Source organism: Grampus griseus, assembly GCF_964374135.1.
Source record: "Grampus griseus genome assembly, chromosome: 11".
In the NCBI taxonomy this organism is placed as follows: domain Eukaryota; kingdom Metazoa; phylum Chordata; class Mammalia; order Artiodactyla; family Delphinidae; genus Grampus; species Grampus griseus.
In genome coordinates this window covers 87,086,964-87,106,287 of record NC_139005.1, presented here as the reverse complement: position 1 = coordinate 87,106,287, position 19,324 = coordinate 87,086,964, and the positions used below count along the sequence as shown (strand labels likewise).

The following is a 19,324-nucleotide window of genomic DNA, read 5'->3' as shown; positions in this document are numbered from 1 at the left end:
TTCAAATCCCAGACCCGCTACTCACTAGCTATGTAACACTGAGATGGTTCTGGAACCTTCCTGAAGCCCTGCCTCCCAGGTTTCTCCAAAGATTAACTGAACTGATACGGGTGAGGCACTTAGCATGCTTGGCTTTGTGGGAAGATGAGGAAAGCATGGTCTCTCTCCAGCAGGTGCTCACAGCCATGATGGGGACAGACGGTAATGGTGACATCTAGCATTTATTGAGTGTCCTCTCCATGCTGGTCACTCTGCTTCACCTCTGCTCACCTCCAGCAGCTCTGAAACAGAGACCTGAACAACTCTGATCTGTGAAGAGGAAAGTCTCAGAGAAGGTAGGTGATGTCACCACCACAGGTCTGTCTGACCCCAAAGCCATTTGCTGTCACCACGGCACCCTGCCTTGCTAAGCCAGCAAGTAACCAGGAGTACGTCTAGATTACAGTAAGGTGCTTCCAGCTCGGCCTGGCTGCTTCACAGAGGGTGGGGGGGAGGCATTTCAGCTGGTCCTTAAAGGAGTCGGCATCTGCCAGACCAAGGAGGAAAGAAGGGCATTCTGGGGAAGAGGGCCACTGTCGCAGACAAAGGCACAAAATGGGTTCTGAGAAAGGTGAAGAGCCCACTGACCTGTGACCCAAAGAGTGGTGGGAGACAAGTGGGAGAGTCCATTAGGAGCAGATTGCAAAGGCCTCACCCACCAGGCCAAGAAGCCTGCAGGCAGCTGGGAGCCAGCCATGATTTTTAAGCAGTGGGGGAGTAACACGATGAGCTTTGTTTCTGAGGAACTGGATGAGAACAGGGAGTTCTGACTTACGCAATACCTGAAGAAAACGCCGCCTGACTTACAAAGTGTCACTGGGTTTTAATAAAAGGCGTTATTCATCCTCTTTACATCAACAGTCTTTTGGGGCGCTGTGCTGAGGCCTATTTTAGGAACCTGCAGCTTTAGAAATGCTACATGAAAGAGCTGACATGCCACACTCGCAGCTACCAAGGGAGGACGGGGCCCCAGGTCCCTCTGGAGGTGCCGGAGCACACCCCGGTGTCCCCTCCCCCAGGCCCTGGTCATTATCAGGAGAACCACGCCACTGGGGCCTGCTCCCGTCCCCCCATGCACCAGGATGCTGCTTCTCCTCTCTCCCCGGGACTCCCTGTGGTGGTGACACACAGGATGCTGTGGAAAGTGGGCCCAGGAGGCGGGCAGCTGTGGCCTCTCCAGGAGGTACCTCAGGTCAGTGGGTTGCCATGGCGACACCACAGGCCCCGCCCTAGGGGCTGCTGGGTTCCAGGAAGGGGTCCCTGCCCTGCCTCCAAGGGGCAGCCTTACGCTGCCGCTGCTTTTATTCCTTCCCTCGCCCACCAAACCGTGATTTAGTGCCAACTGTTTGCCAGGCTCTGAGGATCTAGTGATGAACATGGCAGGCAAGGTCCCTGCTCTCAGGGAGCTTATATTCTGTGGTGGAGACAGACAAAAACAAATAAGCAAGATGACTTAGAGCATGATGAGTGTTCCAAAGAAACGAAGCCCTGGAATGGGACAGAGATTGGGGTGCTGTTTTAGGTGGCAGGGACGCTGAGGGCCTCTCGGAGGAGGTGATGTTGAGGCAACTGCAAAGGGCCAAGGTGGGAGTGGGCTTGGAGGGTGTGAGGAAGAGCCAGGAAACCAGTATGGTGGAGGAGAGGAAGGAAGGGGGAGGGCAGTGCGAACTGAGGTCAGAAAGTTAGGAAGGGCCCGAAGTTTGCTGGCCGGAGTAAGAACTTCACATCTATTCCAAGTGTGCCAAGACGCGATTGGAAGGCTTTAACCAGGTGACATGAACTGCACTGGCTCAGAAAGGGCAGCCTGTGAGGGGACTTACATTCGTTCATCCCACTGTCCGTTTATCAACTATTTATGTGGTAGCGTGTTGCAGGCACTGAGCTACACAGTAGGGACATAGCAGGGAACAAGACAGTTTCTGTCTTCATGGAAGGTCAGAGTTTAGTGCAGAAGTCAGCTATTCAATAATCACACAAATAGAGACATAATTACCAAGAAAGCCAGGGGAGAGAAAAAAAAAGAAAGGTCTGACCTAATCTGTGAGAGTCAAGGAAGCTTCTCAGAGGAGGCAGCATTAAACTGACAGCTAAAGAGTACGAAGACATGTGTTACTACCCCAGGGAAAAGAGGGAGGAGTGTTCCTGGCAGAAGGAATGGCATATGCAAAGTCCCTGAAGCTGGCAGAAGAATGACACACCCAAGAAACTGACAGGCAGCCTGAGCGTGAATGGACACATTCATTCAGGTGTTAATTCAACATGTGTTTACTGAGACTATCCTGTATAACTAGCACTCTGTAACATGCTAAGGGGCATGTGCACGTAAAAGCCCTGCCTCTGTACTCAGGGCTGGGTTAAGGAGTCTGGATTCTATTCAGTAGATGGTTGAGAACCTCTAAAAGTTTTTGGGTAGAGTGTGGCATAAACAAATCAGCTCTGTGGGCAGCTCCATCCGGGGCTACTAAACACAATTTTAGTGGGGAGGGAAAGGGAAGCAGGAGACCATATCATTTATCATCTAAACCTGGACATTTCTGAGACTGAAAAGCAGTGTTAGTAATAATTTTGCCAGGACCATATGTGTAAACCAGGATTGTCCCAGGCAAACTGGGACTTAATGTCCCCCTAGTAGGAGGCCACTGCAAGAGTCTAAGTCTTCGATGCTTGAACCAGAACAGATGAGTGAGATGAGAAAAGATAAGAACTCTGCCCTCCTTCTAGCTAACTGTATCCACTCCTCTGGTCGATCCATGGGACCAGTGTCCCCATGTCTCTTCTTCATCAGCTGGGGTCTCAATCACTGCATGATGCAAGTGAGTCCACTAATGACATATCCTGGAACGTGGCCTCTCAATGAAGTACCATCATCCTCGTCAACATCATAATGGGAGCAATGACTTGCCCAAGATCACACAGCCAGTAAGCAGCTGAGCCAGGGTTTGAATCTGACTCTAACCTAACCATTAACTTATACTGTAATACCCACAATTACACATGCCTTAAAGTCTCATTGTGAGCACTAAGCTGTGTCTAAAATAACACCAAACACACAATATGTGCTCAGGAATGTTACTGCTCCTTCTTACTTCAGGAAAACTCAATATAGAAAGCTCTAAAGTGGGCAAAGAGATTAATTAAGGTGTCATTGTTTGCAATATACAAGAATTAGTGAGGGAACCCTGAAGGTGCACCAATGCTGATATTTCACAGATCATGAACTCACCAACAGTCTCCAGAGACTAGAGAAAATTAAAGCTAAGGTGTTCAGTGCCATCTCCTGTCGAATATAAATTCAATGTGAAAGGAAATCTCTGCTCTGAAAATATCTCTGGGAACACCAGAGTTAATGTACATAATTGCATAACCAGGTTGTAAAAATTTCATTCCCCCTCCACTTCTCGGGGTGGGGGGGCATACCTACCCTTACCCAATGTTGGCAGACATTTTCTTTGTTTCTATTGCTATTATTACAATATTATTAAAACACAAAAAATCTGAAAAAGATTACTGGAGCCAAGGCTACTCGCTGCGCACATCATCTGGTATTATTTGATTCTCGACATCACTGCCTTTCCTAGGTTTTTGTTTGTTTGTTTACTTCTTCTGCATTTCTTCTCACCCCCTGTATTAGAGGATGTGGATTCCCCCTCCGAAAACTCAAGAGTCAGGCACTCCTGGCTGCCGGACCCAAAGAAACTTCAAACTAGCCTGCACTTTTGAGATAAATCAACAAAGTATCCTTCTCTTAAGCAAAGCGCTTTTTTCTTTCCTGTGTTAATCTATCGAATAAATTATACTTTTTAATGTTGAAAAGAGAAACATATTGACCCACAATCCCACCCCTCTAACGTGTGAACTACTTGTCCTTTTTCTGCATTGCTCCCCAGCCTCATGCGCACCTGTGCACATATGTGAACTGTAATCTCAGGGAATGTACAATTTCTCTTCCTTTTCCTCTCAACATTCTATCATGGAGATTTCCCCTCTGTTGCTACAGTCCTCACGTTCATCATTGTTTAATACGTGCCCTGTGTTCCACTGAGCTAATGTTCCTATTTTTTACAATGTTTTAATGGACGACTTGGTGCATGTAATGTTTTCTTTCATTTGGATCATTTCCCGAGAATCACCTAGGAGAAGGAAAAGTAAGCATGTGGGCTTCGTAACTAGCTACAGACGAATGGTCTGAATTACAGCCTTAGTACTTACTACTGAAATGACTTTAGGCAAATTCTCCAAACCTCAGTGTCCCCTTGTGTAAAATGTGAGTAATAATGATGTGCCTACCTCATCTTAGTGGGGTGCGATTGCAGTGAACAAATGCATGGAAAGTACTTAGAGCACAGTGCCTGGCACAGAGCACGTTCTAAATACATGGAACCGCCGTGAGTCCCAGGCACCTGTTTATGACTAAGGCACTTTTTTGGTTTGTTTGAATAACAATGTAGTCGTTAAGGACACAGACCGTGGAGCTCAACTGCCAGGTTCAAGTCTGACTTCCTTTAAGTATGACCTTGGGTGAGCAACTCAACCTCCTTGAGCCTCAATTTTTTTTAATCTGCAAAATGGGAGTGGTAATAATAGCACCTCATGGGGTTTGTATGAGAATTAAGTGAATAAGGCACAGAGAATGTTTACATGGTAAGCACTAAATAAGTCTTAGCTATTATAAGTTTTATATCCACCTCCCAGGAATTACTCTTTAGTTCCTTCCTGTTATCATTCTTTCTGTTTGATTCTTGGATCTCTTGGTGTATGGCCTTGGGAGCCGGCAGGACACTAATTCTAATCCTCCCCTTACAAGGGACCAAGTAAATTCTGCAACCCTGGGCAAATTACTTAACCTCATGGACCTCAATTTTCTTCCTATATTAAAAATACTTACCCCATGAGGTTACTGTGAGGATTAGGAAAAATAATATAAGCTCCTTAAGAGCTGACTGTACCTTATTCCCCACACTTAGGACGGTGCTTGGCACAGAAGAGCAGATCAATGAGGAGAGAAGAGGAAGGGCTGAGAGGAGAGAGGGAAAGAAAGAAATGAATGAGGCACCAGCACCATGCCTGGCTCACAGGGGCTCAAGAGTGTCAGTTCATCTGCAGTTAATCTATCAAGTACTTGCTTGCATGGAGTCTTGAGCCAGGCTTCCTAGAAAGCAGGCGAAGAGATGCAGCATTCCTCAGAATATGAAGGAGGCATTGATTTGTATCTTAAGTAAATACTCATCAAGCACTGACTTGTGTGAGACACTCTGGAAGATGCTTTGCACTGTGCTAAGCACAGAGAATAACGACACAGGTGGAAATCTTGAGAAACAAAGGAAGAAGCATCAAGTAAACAATGAAAATGAGGATTGGAAGTATGTGCACTTCAGGCCCACATGGATAAGAGCACTGTGAGGCAAAGTTAAGACAGTCAGAGCTCTGTGTGGAAGGGAAACAACCAACACCTTCATTACAACTGCATGTTTTTCATTGGTATGGCGATGGCCTGGTTTAAGAAAGCAGGACCGGGCTTCCCTGGTGGCGCAGTGGTTGAGGGGACATGGGTTCGTGCCCCGGTCCGGGAAGATCCCACATGCCACGGAGTGGCTGGGCCCGTGAGCCATGGCCACTGAGCCTGCACGTCCGGAGCCTGTGCTCCGCAACGGGAGAGGGCACAGCAGTGAGAGGCCCGCGTACCGCAAAAAAAAATTAAAAAGAAAGCAGGACTAGCTTTGGTGCCATAACAACCTCAGTTCAGATACTCTCGCTGTACGAACCGATGCACGTACAGTGACTGAATCCCACAGAGTGGCAGTTTCACTAAGTATAAGATGGGAATGATCCTGCCCAGATCACAGGTTTATGAGGTTATGTACTGAAAAGACTGAACACAGTGGAAGTGTTTTATAAAATGTTTTCTTCTCCTATGCAGTCCTGGGGGAAGGGGCAGAAAGGGGAATGGGGAGAAGGCAGGTCTTGGTAGCTACTAGGGGTACACAAGGAGAAGCAAGTGCTCGAAGCACCTTCTGTTTATTGAGCTTTTACAACATGCCAAGGCCCTGTGTGGACCCCTTTATATGCATTAGTTCATTTAATCCTCACAAGACCCTCTAAGATAGGTACTTTGCATGATCCCACTTTACTAACAAGCAAACTGAGGCTCAGAGAGGTCACGTGACTTGCTGAATTCATACATCTAGCCCATGGCAAAGCCGGTTCTCACTAAGTCTATGGGATTCTATAGCCAGAGCAGTTAATGATTGTATCAGTGATTGCAAACTCCCTGCTATTAATGATTGTATCAGTGGACTTCCCTGGTGGCGCAGTGGTTAAGAATCCACCTGCCAAATCAGGGGACACGGGTTTGAGCCCTGGTCTGGGAAGATCCCACATGCTGCGGAGCAACTAAGCCCGTATGCCACAACTACTGAGCCCGCATGCCACAACTACTGAAGCCCGTGCACCTAGAGCCCATGCTCCGTAACAAGAGAAGCCACCACAATGAGAAGCCTGCGCACCGCAACAAAGAGTAGCCCCTGCATGCCGCAACTAGAGAAAGCCCATGCGCAACAACAAAGACCCAACATAGCCATAAATAAATGAATGAATAAATAAATGAATAAATAAATATTTTGAAAAATGATTGTAACAGTGATTGCAAACTGTGACATGCTATGCAATGGAAGGGGCTGCTACTTTAACACCCAAGGTTTTTATGCTTAACCTATTGTAAGGAAAATTATGTCTGTAAGTAAATAGGTATGAAGCCTTTGATGATATAAGATGTCAGATTTGCCAGAGTAACTGGCAGGCGGGGGATACCTCCCCAGTGGTGGTGCCAGGTTGAACTCAGAAGCTCTGAGAACAATTAGAGATGAAAGGAACGCCTGACATGAAGGTGCCCCCGCAGGAAGGGGCCCCCGTGGGTGTCCTCAGTCAGCAGTCTGCTACCAAAGTCACATCCAGGTGCCCCTGACAGCCAGAAGCCCACCGACACCCGTGACAGTGTGCTCCAGAGAACTGCAGCATGAGCGGCCATCTCCCCCAGGATCAGGGGTACCTTGACCTCCTGAACTTCGTTACACAGTAGAGCAGGTGAGCTAGGATGGACACCTCTGAGGTCCTCCTTCTAACTCCAGGTATTAGGAGGCAAGGAGGCAGCCTGGCTTTGAAATCAGAATAATCTGTGCTCAAATCCTCATTTGACACTAGCCATTTGGCCTGGACATGTTACCTAGGCTCTCTGCACCTCGGTTTCCTCTTCTGTAAGATGGGGAAAATAATGCCTTCGGTTGGGTATGAGAATTAAATGAGTTAACGTGCATAAGCATTTAGCACAGTGATTGGAAAAGATTATAAATGTTATTAATCTGCTACCCGACTTCAAAAAGGGAGTCACTTGATTAAAAAAAGCAACTAATAATTTTGGAAATAATTCATTAAGGCAGCCTGCCGTCAATTACCAAAATAATTCGTGTAGTTCCCTCCTTCTCTCCCATCCTCCCTCTGTCCCTTCCTTCCTCCCTTGTCTCCTTCCTTCCTTCTTTCCTTTCTGTCTCTCTTCATTCCCTTTTCCTTCATTCTTTCCTTCTCAAAAACAATCTATGTATCAATATATAGTCTCCAGGTACTATGTACAGTCAAACGGCTTTGGTGTTTTTTTCCTTTCTTCTTCTTTTTTACGTATGTCTCAATACCAAGAAAAACTCTGAACAGAACGCAGACCCACAGGGAATCCTTTTTCTAGGTTCCTCATCTCTCGGATCTCTCTGGACCCCTCTGGACCTCTCTGCCCTGCACGCTTTCCCTGCTATGCTCGGGGCTCAACCAGCCTGAGTGAGGCTCACGCCTGTTGCCAGTGAGACCAGGTCCAGGCAGGCAGCTCTCCCCGCTCCCAGTGCCTCCTCAGCAGCGCCCTGCAAGGTAGCCCAGGCGGATAATGCCCTGCAGCCTGGGCACCCGGAGGAAACCCCAACAAAGCAGGCAAATAATTCATTCTTCTAATCACAGCAAAGTTTTCAAACTTTAAAACGGAGCCTTGATTAGAAGAAAAGCTGTGTTTTTTTTTTTTCTAAAAGCCTGGCATTTCTGAAAAGGTCCCCTACCCAAACCACAGCAACCTCAAAAACTCTGCCCACTGAGTTGAAAATAAAAGTTCATGGAGACCAACGGCCCTCTCACAACAACAGCTCAACGCTTTAGGAATCTTCTTTCCAATGCTTAAAAGTTTTCACATTTTAACTGAGGGCCTGAAGCCCTCTGGGATCTTCCTTCCTTGTAAACTCCCAGGGCTTTCTCAGCCAAAGTTATTTATTTTTTTTATGATGTCTAATAATGCTTTGTGGAGAAACTATTTTGTTTTTGTAAAAGGAGCCATCAAGTAAAAAAACAACAACTCCTAGAAACAGAAATTTTAGCTTTTTTCATAGCCATATAAGAATGATAAAAAATTAGTTGATTTTCTTTTCGGTAGAACAAAGAACTTATAGAGGCACCCAAATTCTGCCCCTGCCCCCACTCTACATTTCTTATCAGCAGTGGAACTGAACATCACAAAGAAAACACAGCGAAATATTTAAAGTGATCAATCAATTCCACCATAAACAGATCTGCGTTTATGCCATGGGCCCAATTCCAGAACTTTATAAAACCCCAACAACTTCAAGAGGAATTTCACCTACCCATGAGCTCTGAGAACCAGTTCACAAACTATAAATACATCACATGTATCAACACCCACAAATTTAGACTCATCGTTCAGAAAAAGATGATGTGGAGCTCAAATATCAGCCCTGCTTTTTAAAAAAATTATAAATTCTGTAATTGTAACATTCAAAGAAACGCCTCCTTCTTCAAAAGTCTAAGATTAGCTTGAAATGACTTCAGAGCCGTCACAAGATTCAAAACAAACATGTTAACATACGTTTCTCCACGAAATGCGTTCGTGCCTCAAAAATTGGTTGCCGGCGGTATAATTAGCAATCACTAATCACCCTTTAGATTATTCAAATGACAGTTCAAAATCTAGTTCAGGAGTAGTTCACTCGTGTTCACTGATACTGCATTTTCTCCAACATGATGGATTCAGGAGATCACTGCTTATGAAGTAGTAATTCTCCCTTCCAATTAAATAAAAATCTGCTATATTCATCAATCTCACTTAGGCTGCGTCTAAACAATGCTGACCTTTAGCACAATTGGGTAGTCAGAAAACACGCAGGGCACTAAGCCCTGACTAACCTTCACTGGGTTGAAGCCTTTTCAAAGGCTTTCTTATTATCCCCTTGAGTTAAAGCAAAACAATCACAACAATATAAACCCAACACGTCAAGGTTCACCTGTCTACTAATAATTCTTGATGGCTCATAGGCAGATTATGCTTTTACATTTTATTGAGGATTAACCAACCACAAAAGTGGAGACTATATACCGATTTTAAAGAAATTCTGCTCTGAGGATCAGATCTGAGCACAGAAACCACGTAATCTACTGGCACAGGTAATTCAGCCCTGGTTGCCTAAATTCAGATCCTATTCAACTGAAAACAGAAGGGCTGAATTTCATTCTTTCTTTTCTGCTTTTTATGATCTTTCTCTCTCTTAAAGAAAGCTGTTAATATTTCAAAAACCCAAAAACCACAATGTAGATAAAATCAAGTTATAAAGACAGAAACGGAACAAATGGACATTTTCTCCTCACGTTAGAAAAATATGCAAGAAAGGCCAAAGAGCTAAACGAGTTTCCTGCTAAAACAAGTTTCAGAGAAAGACTCACTTGAAACTGGTTTCCCCTTCTTGGAAGTCAAGTGTAAAATGGTTCAGTCTTAAATAAAACAGTGATGCCTACACGTATTGGGCAGTGGGGGGAGGGCAGTGGATGAAGAACGCGGGCCATCACGTTCTAGAACTGGGAGGGTGTCGGGGTTGTGTAGGGGCCTTCATCAGAGGTGTGCACCATACGTCTCCTCCGAGAGCTCCACGGAACTAACTTTTTTGCAGGATTCAAATCCCAGTCAACAGGTGTTGCCTCTACAAAGACACATTTTCCACTTCCTTTAACAAACTGGAAAACGCAAGGGTGAAACCATGGCAAACAGAAGCACATAAAATGCCTTGTTCATGGGAAAGGTAGAGAAATGAATATGACATGAATCCCTCAGCCTAAAACCTTTTAGAAGAGAATGATTTATCTTGACATGAGAATTGAGACTATGTCTACGTAGTGCAGAAAACATCTAGATATGCTGAAACAATCTAAAATTTTTTCAGCATTCTTATCCCCTTTTCCCAACTAGACACCTAGGATTTGGCACAGGAGGCCAGATAATTATTTTCAGTCATAGTAAGGTCTGCCATTTACTGAGCAATTTCTAGGAGCCAGGCTTAACTTAAAGTGCACAATCTCATTATATCCTCTTTTTGTTCTTATTGAAGTATAGTCGACATACAATATTATGTTAGTTTCAAGTGTACAACATAGTGATCCGACAAATACATTACCACACAATCACCACGACAAGTCCAGTAACCATCTGTCACCACACAAAATTATTATAGCATTATTGACTATATTCCTTATGCTGTTACAGTACATCCCTGTGACTTATTTGTTTTATAACCGGAGCTTGTACTTCTTAATCCCCTTCACTTATTTCACCCAACAACCTCCTCCTCCCCAGTATATCCTCTTAAGAACCCTAGAAGGTAAAGAGTGGATTTTTTCACAAAGAAGGAAGTTGAGGCTTGAGCACTTAGGTCATTTGCCCCGGGTCACACAGCTAGCAAGGGACCAAGCAGGGATTTAAATCTTGGTCTATCTGATAGCAAAGCCCATGTTCTTTTCATTAAAGCACACCCACATGTACCTGAAGCCATAGGGAACACATATCTGTGAATGACTTCTAGCTCTAATATATGGTTTGTTAAATTACCAAAAGGCTACACATATAATCACAGTACTTAATGGCTTCTGCCTCATTAGTTTACTCTGGCTGAGGTATGTGTGTATGTGAGCATGAATGAAGCCTAGACATTCACAGACACAAAGCGAATGGTAACTAAACTTCAAATGAATCCCCGAGAAGACTGCAGTGCATTTCACATCTGTAGTAAAGATGTGTCCCTTTATGTCCCTATTTTTGCCAACGATAATTTACAATTTTGTCTTCACAGTATAAAAGACTACCCTAATGCTTTCTTACAGGAAGAAAATAGCATGCTTTTGCTAAAATAATATACGCTTTCATTGGACATCCTTTCCAACACAACCCTCTCCCTCGCTAAAACAAAAAAGAAAAGAAAGACAGTATAGCCTTGTGACTAAGAGTGTGGATCACTGCAGGTTAGGGTACTTACCCCCTTCAAGGATATCCTTTATCTGCCTCCATTTCCCATTGCATAGAATGGAATGGATAATAACAGTACCCCTAACATATATTTTAAAATACAACTAATAATGAATTTAAAGTGCTTAGTACATGCCTGGCATGTGAAAGGCACTTGACAAACATTAGCTTTAAAAATGAAAACAAAAACCTAGATTTATTACTTGCATTCTGTCTCAGGAAAGTTTGGCACACGCAATTAAGATCGCTCTTGCTTCCCATGCAGTCAAGGTATGTCTCACAGCCCAACTTCTAGAGCTCAGAAACTTTTCAGTTTTGAGCCTGTTGGTTTCCTCCTTTAAACTGCGAATGATAAGAGTTCCTTCTTCATAGCGTTGTTGTGAGCATTACCTAGATAATGCATTTAAATTAAAATGCTTAGCAAAGTGAAAACATATAGTAAGTATTGAATAGATGTTATTTATTATCACTTTCGCATTGCAGACTCACAACAGCCCTATCGGACGGTTCTATCAATTCTGTAAGAAAATTGAAGCTCAGCAATATCTAGCTTCCAGACCAAAGACACACAGCTTCATGTGGCAGAAAGGCACCCTGTGAAAGGTAGCAACCTCCCCATCACCACACTCTATCTTCATTAATCTAGATAGTGTTTTCTCTTCATAGTACGTATCACTAGCTGAGATTATCTATATTTGTGTTTATCTGTTTCTCTGTCTAGAATTTATGCTCCAGAGGAGCAGAGATGGCATTTTAAAGCTCAGCATTTAGCAGAATGCAGGGCACATAGAAGGCACATAGAATTCTTGAATGAATGGATGGATGAAACAAGCTAAAATTTGCCCAAAGTCTATACTCTACTCAACCCTTATGATGCACTGCCTCCTACCACTGCCATCGTTTAAAATCTCTTCAAATCCAGAATCATATGACAACTTCAGAGACGTGTTCTCTGGGGCTCAAAGACACAACATTCCTTGCTCCTCCACTCTCATCCATGCATTTCCCTTCTCACCAAGTGGGATTCAAATCTACCTGGCAGCCAGCGTCATCACCAAGCCCTGCCAGCCTAGCGCTCTACCAGTGTCCAGCTGAAGCAGGCAGGGTGGGGCGAGGGAACGGGCTTTCCCGGTCTGGCCTCCGATCCAGCTCTGCTACGTACAAGTTGTGACCCTATGCAAGTTCCAGACCCTCTTTTATCCTAAAAAGGGACAACCCAGAACTGCTGTCAGGCTTAAATGGCTAATGTGTGGTAAAGTGCCTGTTAATGGGGCTGCCACATGGTGGGTGTTCAACAAGAGAGAGCATCCTTTCCTCCAGGCCCCAAGGGGACACTATTTTTCTGTCTCTTGTAGCGCTCACCACTCTCAATATGTCCATGCCTTCCCTCATCAAAACGTTTTAAAGTCCTTGACAGTAGGGACTGTGGCCTTATTCATCCCCAGGCTCTGCCACCCAACAGGTGCTCAGTGAGCGAGACTGAATAAAACCTCCGATAAATTCACCCAAAGTAATTTTTTAAACTTTTACCTGACACCTCCAAATTATCTGTCTTTGAGTTATTCTCTCCCCTAACCTTGATAAAATTGCAAAGATATCTCAAATAGAGTGAGTGTGGGGAGAAGCAACGTCAGAGATTCTCCCCCACCACCACGTTTTCCATCCTGCGGAACAGTGCATCCCTGGAGTGGCAGCTGAAGAGTGTCCCAAGTAACCTGTACAGCAGGCAGGGCAGGCTCTCAGGGGTCTATGCAAGTGAAGACCTGACTGTCTGGCGTCCAACTTGTGATGTCACCATTCCATACCTTTTCAGCCTTCTTTTTTTTTGCACAGACACCAAGGCAAACACACACATCAACTTGACTTAGAATCACGATTTTGCAGTGCTGGAAACAGAAGACAAACCCTGTGCCTGATGCAGGTCACAATAATACCTCTGTCGTGGAGCGCTCGTGAGGATCAATGTGTGATGAACTACTTTATAAACCTAGTACCAGGCAGGTGTCACAGACACGGGCATGTAAATTAGTCATAAACTTTCAGACAGACCATGGCAATCTTTACATCCAATCCGTTCATTTACAGATGAAGCAACAGAGTCTGGGGAGAATGGAAGGACTCCTCTGCTGAACATATCACTAGGAGGGGTGGCCAGGTGTGAGAAGAGCCTCACCTCTTCCTAAAAGCTTGAGCAACAGAGGGTAAAGTCTGGTGTACTCTTGATAGCAACATCTCACCACATGGGCCAGTGTGGCTTCTTATCCAGCATTTGCGGGGGTCTGTGATGCTGACTTCACCACCCAGAGGCATTTCAGTGTTGACGCCGGGTACAGCTCCATAAAATCTAACGCCTTAAGGAAAGCACCTCAGGTGTAACTGAGAAAGGCAACTACAGGTCCTTAAAAGGGGGTTATTCAAGGTTCTTGACTCTTAAAATCCTAAATGACTTGTAAAAATATTTTAGTATATTATTCGTTTGGGGAGAGAGTCAGTAATTGCGCAGTGGATCATAGTTCAGATAGTGGTAACCTGGGCTCTATAGTAAAGAGGGATACGTCTAACTTGTCAGAGAATCCCAGTCTGTGAGCTGTCTTACCCTTCATTTTACAGGCAATTAAAATTAATCTTGTAAAGGCTAGAAGATTTACCTAAAGTATCCTTACAAGTGGCTGAGTCAGAATGATAACCCCGAGCTTTCCCCACTGTACAAAGGAGAAAAAAATTGGGAGGATCTTCTCTTCAGTACCCTCCCCACCCCTCCAAGATTTCTGACCAGGCACCTCCTTCTCTTCTCTTTCCCGCCTTATCCTAACCCCTTGCCCTTTCAGATCCAGTTTGGGGGGGGGGGGCGATGAGAAATTCATCTGGGGCGACCCACGGGTCGTGGGGAAGAAAAGCCAGAACCTTTCACGTTGGTGAGCCTGTGGCTCGTGGTGGGGGGGGCGGGCGCACTGCCCAGCTGGCGCCTAACTTCGGGATGGGGAGGGAGGCTGGACGAGAACCCGGAGGAGGAGGGGTGGGAGAGAGGGCGCGCAGGCGGGCTGAGAAAAGGTGTAGCTGCTGGAGAGAAATTAGAGACCTCGGCGCCTCTGGGAAGCAGGATGGTCCAGCTCTCACACAGCGGCGGGGAGGCCCCGTGCAAACTCCTCTCTCCCCCTCGTACTCGGCCTTTTGTTGTCGGCCTCTGCCTCTGGCTCCCGCTCATGCCCTCCGGTCCCCTGCCCCCCCTGAAGTCACCCCAACTGCACTCATAATATTTTGCTTTGCGCTGGGTCTGTTTTCCACCACCAACTTCCAGCAGTCTCCATGGCGACGCGCTGGGGAGGGGGGCGGGCGCAGCTATGGAAATCCCAGGGCCTAGTCGCCGGGCGGGCCCTGCAAAGTTTTCCGGGTCTCCAGGACCTACAGGCCGGGTGGGAAAGCGCGCTGTCCCGGGCCGCCGCACCAAGTCGCGTGCGGGGCTCCCCGAGCCCGGCCTGCACGCCGCGTCCGCGCTGGCTAGTGCTGCAGCCACCCGGACTGGGGACCTGGGGACCACGCGGCTCTTAGTTGACCCTGATGCCAAACCCAGACGTCGGCACTTGGCAGGTGGCAAGGGTGGCGCGAGCATGCCCCCTTTACCGGCCACACACACACACACACACACACACGGCCGGGGAGGGCGAGACAGTCTGATTTGGGCGCGGGGGCAAAGTTCACAGCTCCGACCCCTTGTTCCCCGAGCTCGCAGTCCGAGTCCCGGGGCTGGAGAAGACGGCTGCTTTCCTAGGCCCGGGGCCTCCTCCCACCCGGGCGCTCTATGCCCCGCCGGCCCCACGCCAAAGCCATTGAAGGTCCCCACCTGCGGGCCCTCGGAGCCAGGTCGGGCCTTGTGCTGAGCCGGAGGCCTGTAGACCAGAGTGTCTTCCCGCCGTTGTAGCCCAGGGAGCTCAAATCCGGCTCTAGGGGTGCTTTGGCCGCTCTGGGTTTTGGAGGTCGCGGCGGAAAGCGGGTAGAGGCAGAAGTTTCCAGGTCGGGTTCGTCACTGCCCCTCCGTAAGGCGCCGTCCCGTTTAACAAGAAACAACCCTTACTGTTGCGCAGGCGACCAACCTGGCCCCGGCCCACTTTGCACAAGTTCTCTGTGGCCTAAAACTCTACCTACTTTCCCCCCACCCCGCCCCTCGTTCTCGAATTTCCAGGTACCTTGAGTAACTGAGCAACGCTCGTCGGGGAGGGGCAGCCGGGATTGGAGCCACAGGCCACGAATACGTTAGGCGCCGGCGGCGGCCCGCGTGGGGACGGCGGGCCACACGGGGCTCGGCGCAGACTGCGCGGCGCGGGGCTGAGGCGCGAGCCGGCAGCGACGCAGCTGCAAACCGCGCACCGGGCGGAGGGCGCGTCAACCCCCCCACGCGTGCGCCTGCGGCCTCCGCCGCCTCCCCGAGCCCGGTCGCGCTGCGGGCCTCCTGTGAGAGGAGCTCTGCTTTGTGGCACTCGGCGGCGGGCTAGGCCAGGGCCCAGAGGCGCGCGCCGGCTCCCCGGCCTCCTCCGACGGGGCATTGTCTCAGCCCTCACACTTGTTGAGTATTTTGGGAAAACTTGAGGAATATATTACCGCCTCGGTGCGCGGAACAAAGGGGCGCGTTTCCGCAGGCCACGCTGAAGGGGCCCCCAGGCGGACCACTAGAGCCCCGGCCCCTGCAAAACTGTCCTCCCGGGCCCGAGGCACGTTGCGGTGATTTTCCTTTTAAGAGGAAGGGACGGAGGCCTGGCCCGCCGGCCGCTCCGACCCCGGACGCTCCGGACATCGCCCCAGCACTTGCTGCGAATCGATCGTTCCAGCCCTTTCGGAATGAAATAATAATAACGATAATATTCGTGGTTCTGCCGTAAGATTTGCGCGCAATCTGCCGTAAAAGGAGCAGAATCGAACTGCTCCAAGGAGCGCAGGTCTCAGCAAGACGGGGAGAAAGGACCTTTACATAAAAAGGGAAACTCCAAAGAAAAGCTAATTGGATTAAGTTCTCTGGAAGCGAGGTGAGGGAAGGTCCTGGACCGGACCGCGCCGAGCCGCACTTCCCTTGTCGTCGGTTTTGCAAGCCCGAGTGAAAATGTCACCTGGTGCGCCTCGTGTCATTTCTTCACGCTGCCGTTTCCCAGAACTTTTTGAGTTCAGGATGGCGATCTAGGGATGTCTCAGATTTTCGAAAAGGGGAGGGGAGTGGATGGGAGAAAAGATTTCAGAACCCGTTGCGGGTGTCTGCTGTAAGTAATGACCAGGTGTCTCCACGACCACTAGCTAGAGGACAGAAAACAGAACGTTTCCACAACCCCACAGCTCTCCCCAGAACGCACCGAGAAGCTCCAGTCGTGTGGAAGGGGTGGCTAAAACCCCCAGCTGGGCCATGGCTGGTGCGGGGCATGGAGACCCCAAGTCCCTACGTGAACCCCTTGCAAATACTTGGTCACAAACCATGCAGACATGGGTTTAATTTTGTTCAAGGATATTCACCTCTAAAGTTGGGGTGCCCAGGAGGTGCGTAGTGGCACTAACACTTGGCATAGCAGTATGTAGGGAGGGTCTCTTTTCCCTTTCTGGGCGCCCTCTTTACCGCCAGCGGAGAGGATCCAGCAGGGCTGGCCGCGCACCCGCAGCCGGGCGGGCGGCAGGCGACGCCTCTCCTTACCTTCATTAGTCATTGCACATAGTAAGGAGTTCTTCGGGGCTCAGCCTTTCCCCACTCCCAGGGGACCCACACCCACTCGGGGGAGCGCAGTGGAGAAGGACTTAGCTCTTGAAATCAGAGATAGACAATTACCCTGGAAAATCAAATATACCCCTGGCCAGAGGGGGTGGGCGTCTTGTCCACCAGGGCCCCAGCAGAAGCCAGGAGAGGCTGGAAATCTATCTGCAAGGACGGAAGAAAGACCATCTGGGGCAATGCCCAGATGACCCCTACTCCCACCCCACATCCATTTCCAGCCTGCTTCGGAGTGGAGATGGGGAAACAATCTTGTGGTGTTTATTTGCTCAGGGAGGAGTCGCGCGTGTGTTAGGGGATGGCAGAGACTGGAAGGCACTTGTTGCTCCGCGCTGCAAAGTCCAGCAGCGGATGCTCGTAGGCATCCCCTCAAGCATCGCGTCAAGCTGCTGCCTCGGCCCAGGCTGCTCTCACTGCCCTGTTTCTGCCTCTCCCCACGAAACTCCAAGGCTGCAACCAAGCCGGGACAGGACTGCACTGGTTGGAAGACTGCGGCTGGGGGAGGAGGTGAACTTCCAGAGAATTTCTTTCACCTGGAAGGGGCACAGGGAGCATAACTCTGATCTAGAAGTTTGGCGGCTCTTCAAAGGCGCTAGAACTGGGAGGTGGCGAAGACTCTACTGGAGAAAGAACCGAGACGCTGGGCTTTTTCGTTGTAAGAGATTCCTTGGCTTGCTTTCTCTGTTGTTACGGACGGCCGCAACCCCAAAACCTGATGCCCACAGCCAACAGACCCCAAAGTGCCGAGCAGTTTGCAGACCCAGACGCCAGGCCTCGCCAGCCACTCAGCCTCTTGTCCTCCCTTCAGCAGAATTACAATCCCCAAGCGGAGCGCATCGTCGGGTGCCCCTTCCGGGCAAGGAGGCTACACCCCGCCTCGGACGGCCCGGGGCTCCCTCCTCCAGACCGGGCGCGGATTCCCCAGGACCACCGGGTTCGCCGCCGCCACTCCCTCCAGCTGCGCATCTCTACCAGTCGGAGCCTCTGTCCCCACCTCCCAGGCGCTGTGCGGAGCCGTCGCCCTCCCCCGCCTCTGGGGCGTTCCGCTCGGCTTCCTGGCCCTAGCCACCAGCTCCAGAGCGCACCGCTATTCCGGGGCCCCCAAACCGGGGGAGGAGCCGGGCCCGGGAGGGGGCGGTCGGCTCGCAAAGTTTCTGCAAGTGGCACCTCGAGCTCGCCGCGAGCCAGCGAATCTTTACATAACTTTGTGTCCGCGGCTAGCAAGAGCGCGCTCCTCAGCGCGCGCGCACACACACACATTTACACATACAGTCACACGCTTACACACGCGCACACTTCCACGCATCCGCTTACAGACATCGCACATCGCATGGGATTGAAAACTTCTGCAGGCTCCGTTATTTCCTGGGGTTCCGCTGTCAAGTTGACCCTTCTGAACTTTTTGCGACTCTTGCTGAAGTTCCCCTTCTACCTCTTCTTTCCCTCCCAATGTCTCCCCCCAACCCCCACCAGTAGGACTAACCTGTGGAATCCATGTCGGGTTCCTCCAGTAACCCACAATGCATGCTCTTCCCATGGACAGCACAGGCGCCCCCCAAAAGTCCTGATGTTTGGGGGTCCCCTGTGCTAGAGCTGCCCAGGGAGGAAGGGAGGAAGGAGGGGAGAAGGAGAAAGAGACGCAGAGAGTGCAAGGACGGAAGGATAAAGAAGAAAAGGAAAAGGCAGAAAGAGAAAGGCGAACAGAGAAAGAAGAAAAGAGGAGAGAGAGAGAGAAGGGAGAGAGCTCGGAGAAGGGGGAGAGAGAAAGAGCGAGCGAGCAAGGGGACACTCAGTAATCCAGCCGGGCAAAGCCAAACCCGTCAAAATGTTTGCGGATGTTTCATGGGAAAAAGCATCATTTTATAGGAGCCCCGATGGGAGCAATGTCATTGATAGGCCAGCCGGCCTGATGAATGGCCGCTCGTCAGATGGGGCCGTGGCGAGGCGCACTGTGAAGCCCATTGTGGGCCTGTTTTGAATAAGAAAAGCCGCCTCCGAAAAGGGGGGCTCAGAGCGACGCAATCCCAGCCCTCCGACTTCCCCCTTCTATTATAGCATTAGCAACGTTTTTCTTATTTAAAGTTCCAGAGGCCTTCTCCAGCCTTCGCCCGGCACTCATTATAGGCGAAATCAAAATTGGCTTAGATGTGGCCCCCTCCCCCCTGCCCCCCTCCCCCGATCCGGCCAGGCGCGGCGCAGGCTTGGGGGGTGGG

General features: G+C 48.9%; 1 protein-coding gene across 1 annotated transcript in view; it reads right to left on the bottom strand.

Moving 5' to 3' along the window:
* The window catches only part of RFX4 (regulatory factor X4), a gene marked incomplete at both ends in the record, with an annotated part of 163,897 nt that extends 145,260 nt beyond the window's left edge, over positions 1-18,637 (bottom strand). Inside the window, one exon of the mRNA XM_082666389.1 lies at positions 18,595-18,637. Coding sequence (XP_082522515.1) covers positions 18,595-18,637 — 43 coding nt within the window. The remainder of the gene's footprint in view (positions 1-18,594) is intronic.
* Between the last annotated feature and the right edge of the window lie 687 nt (positions 18,638-19,324).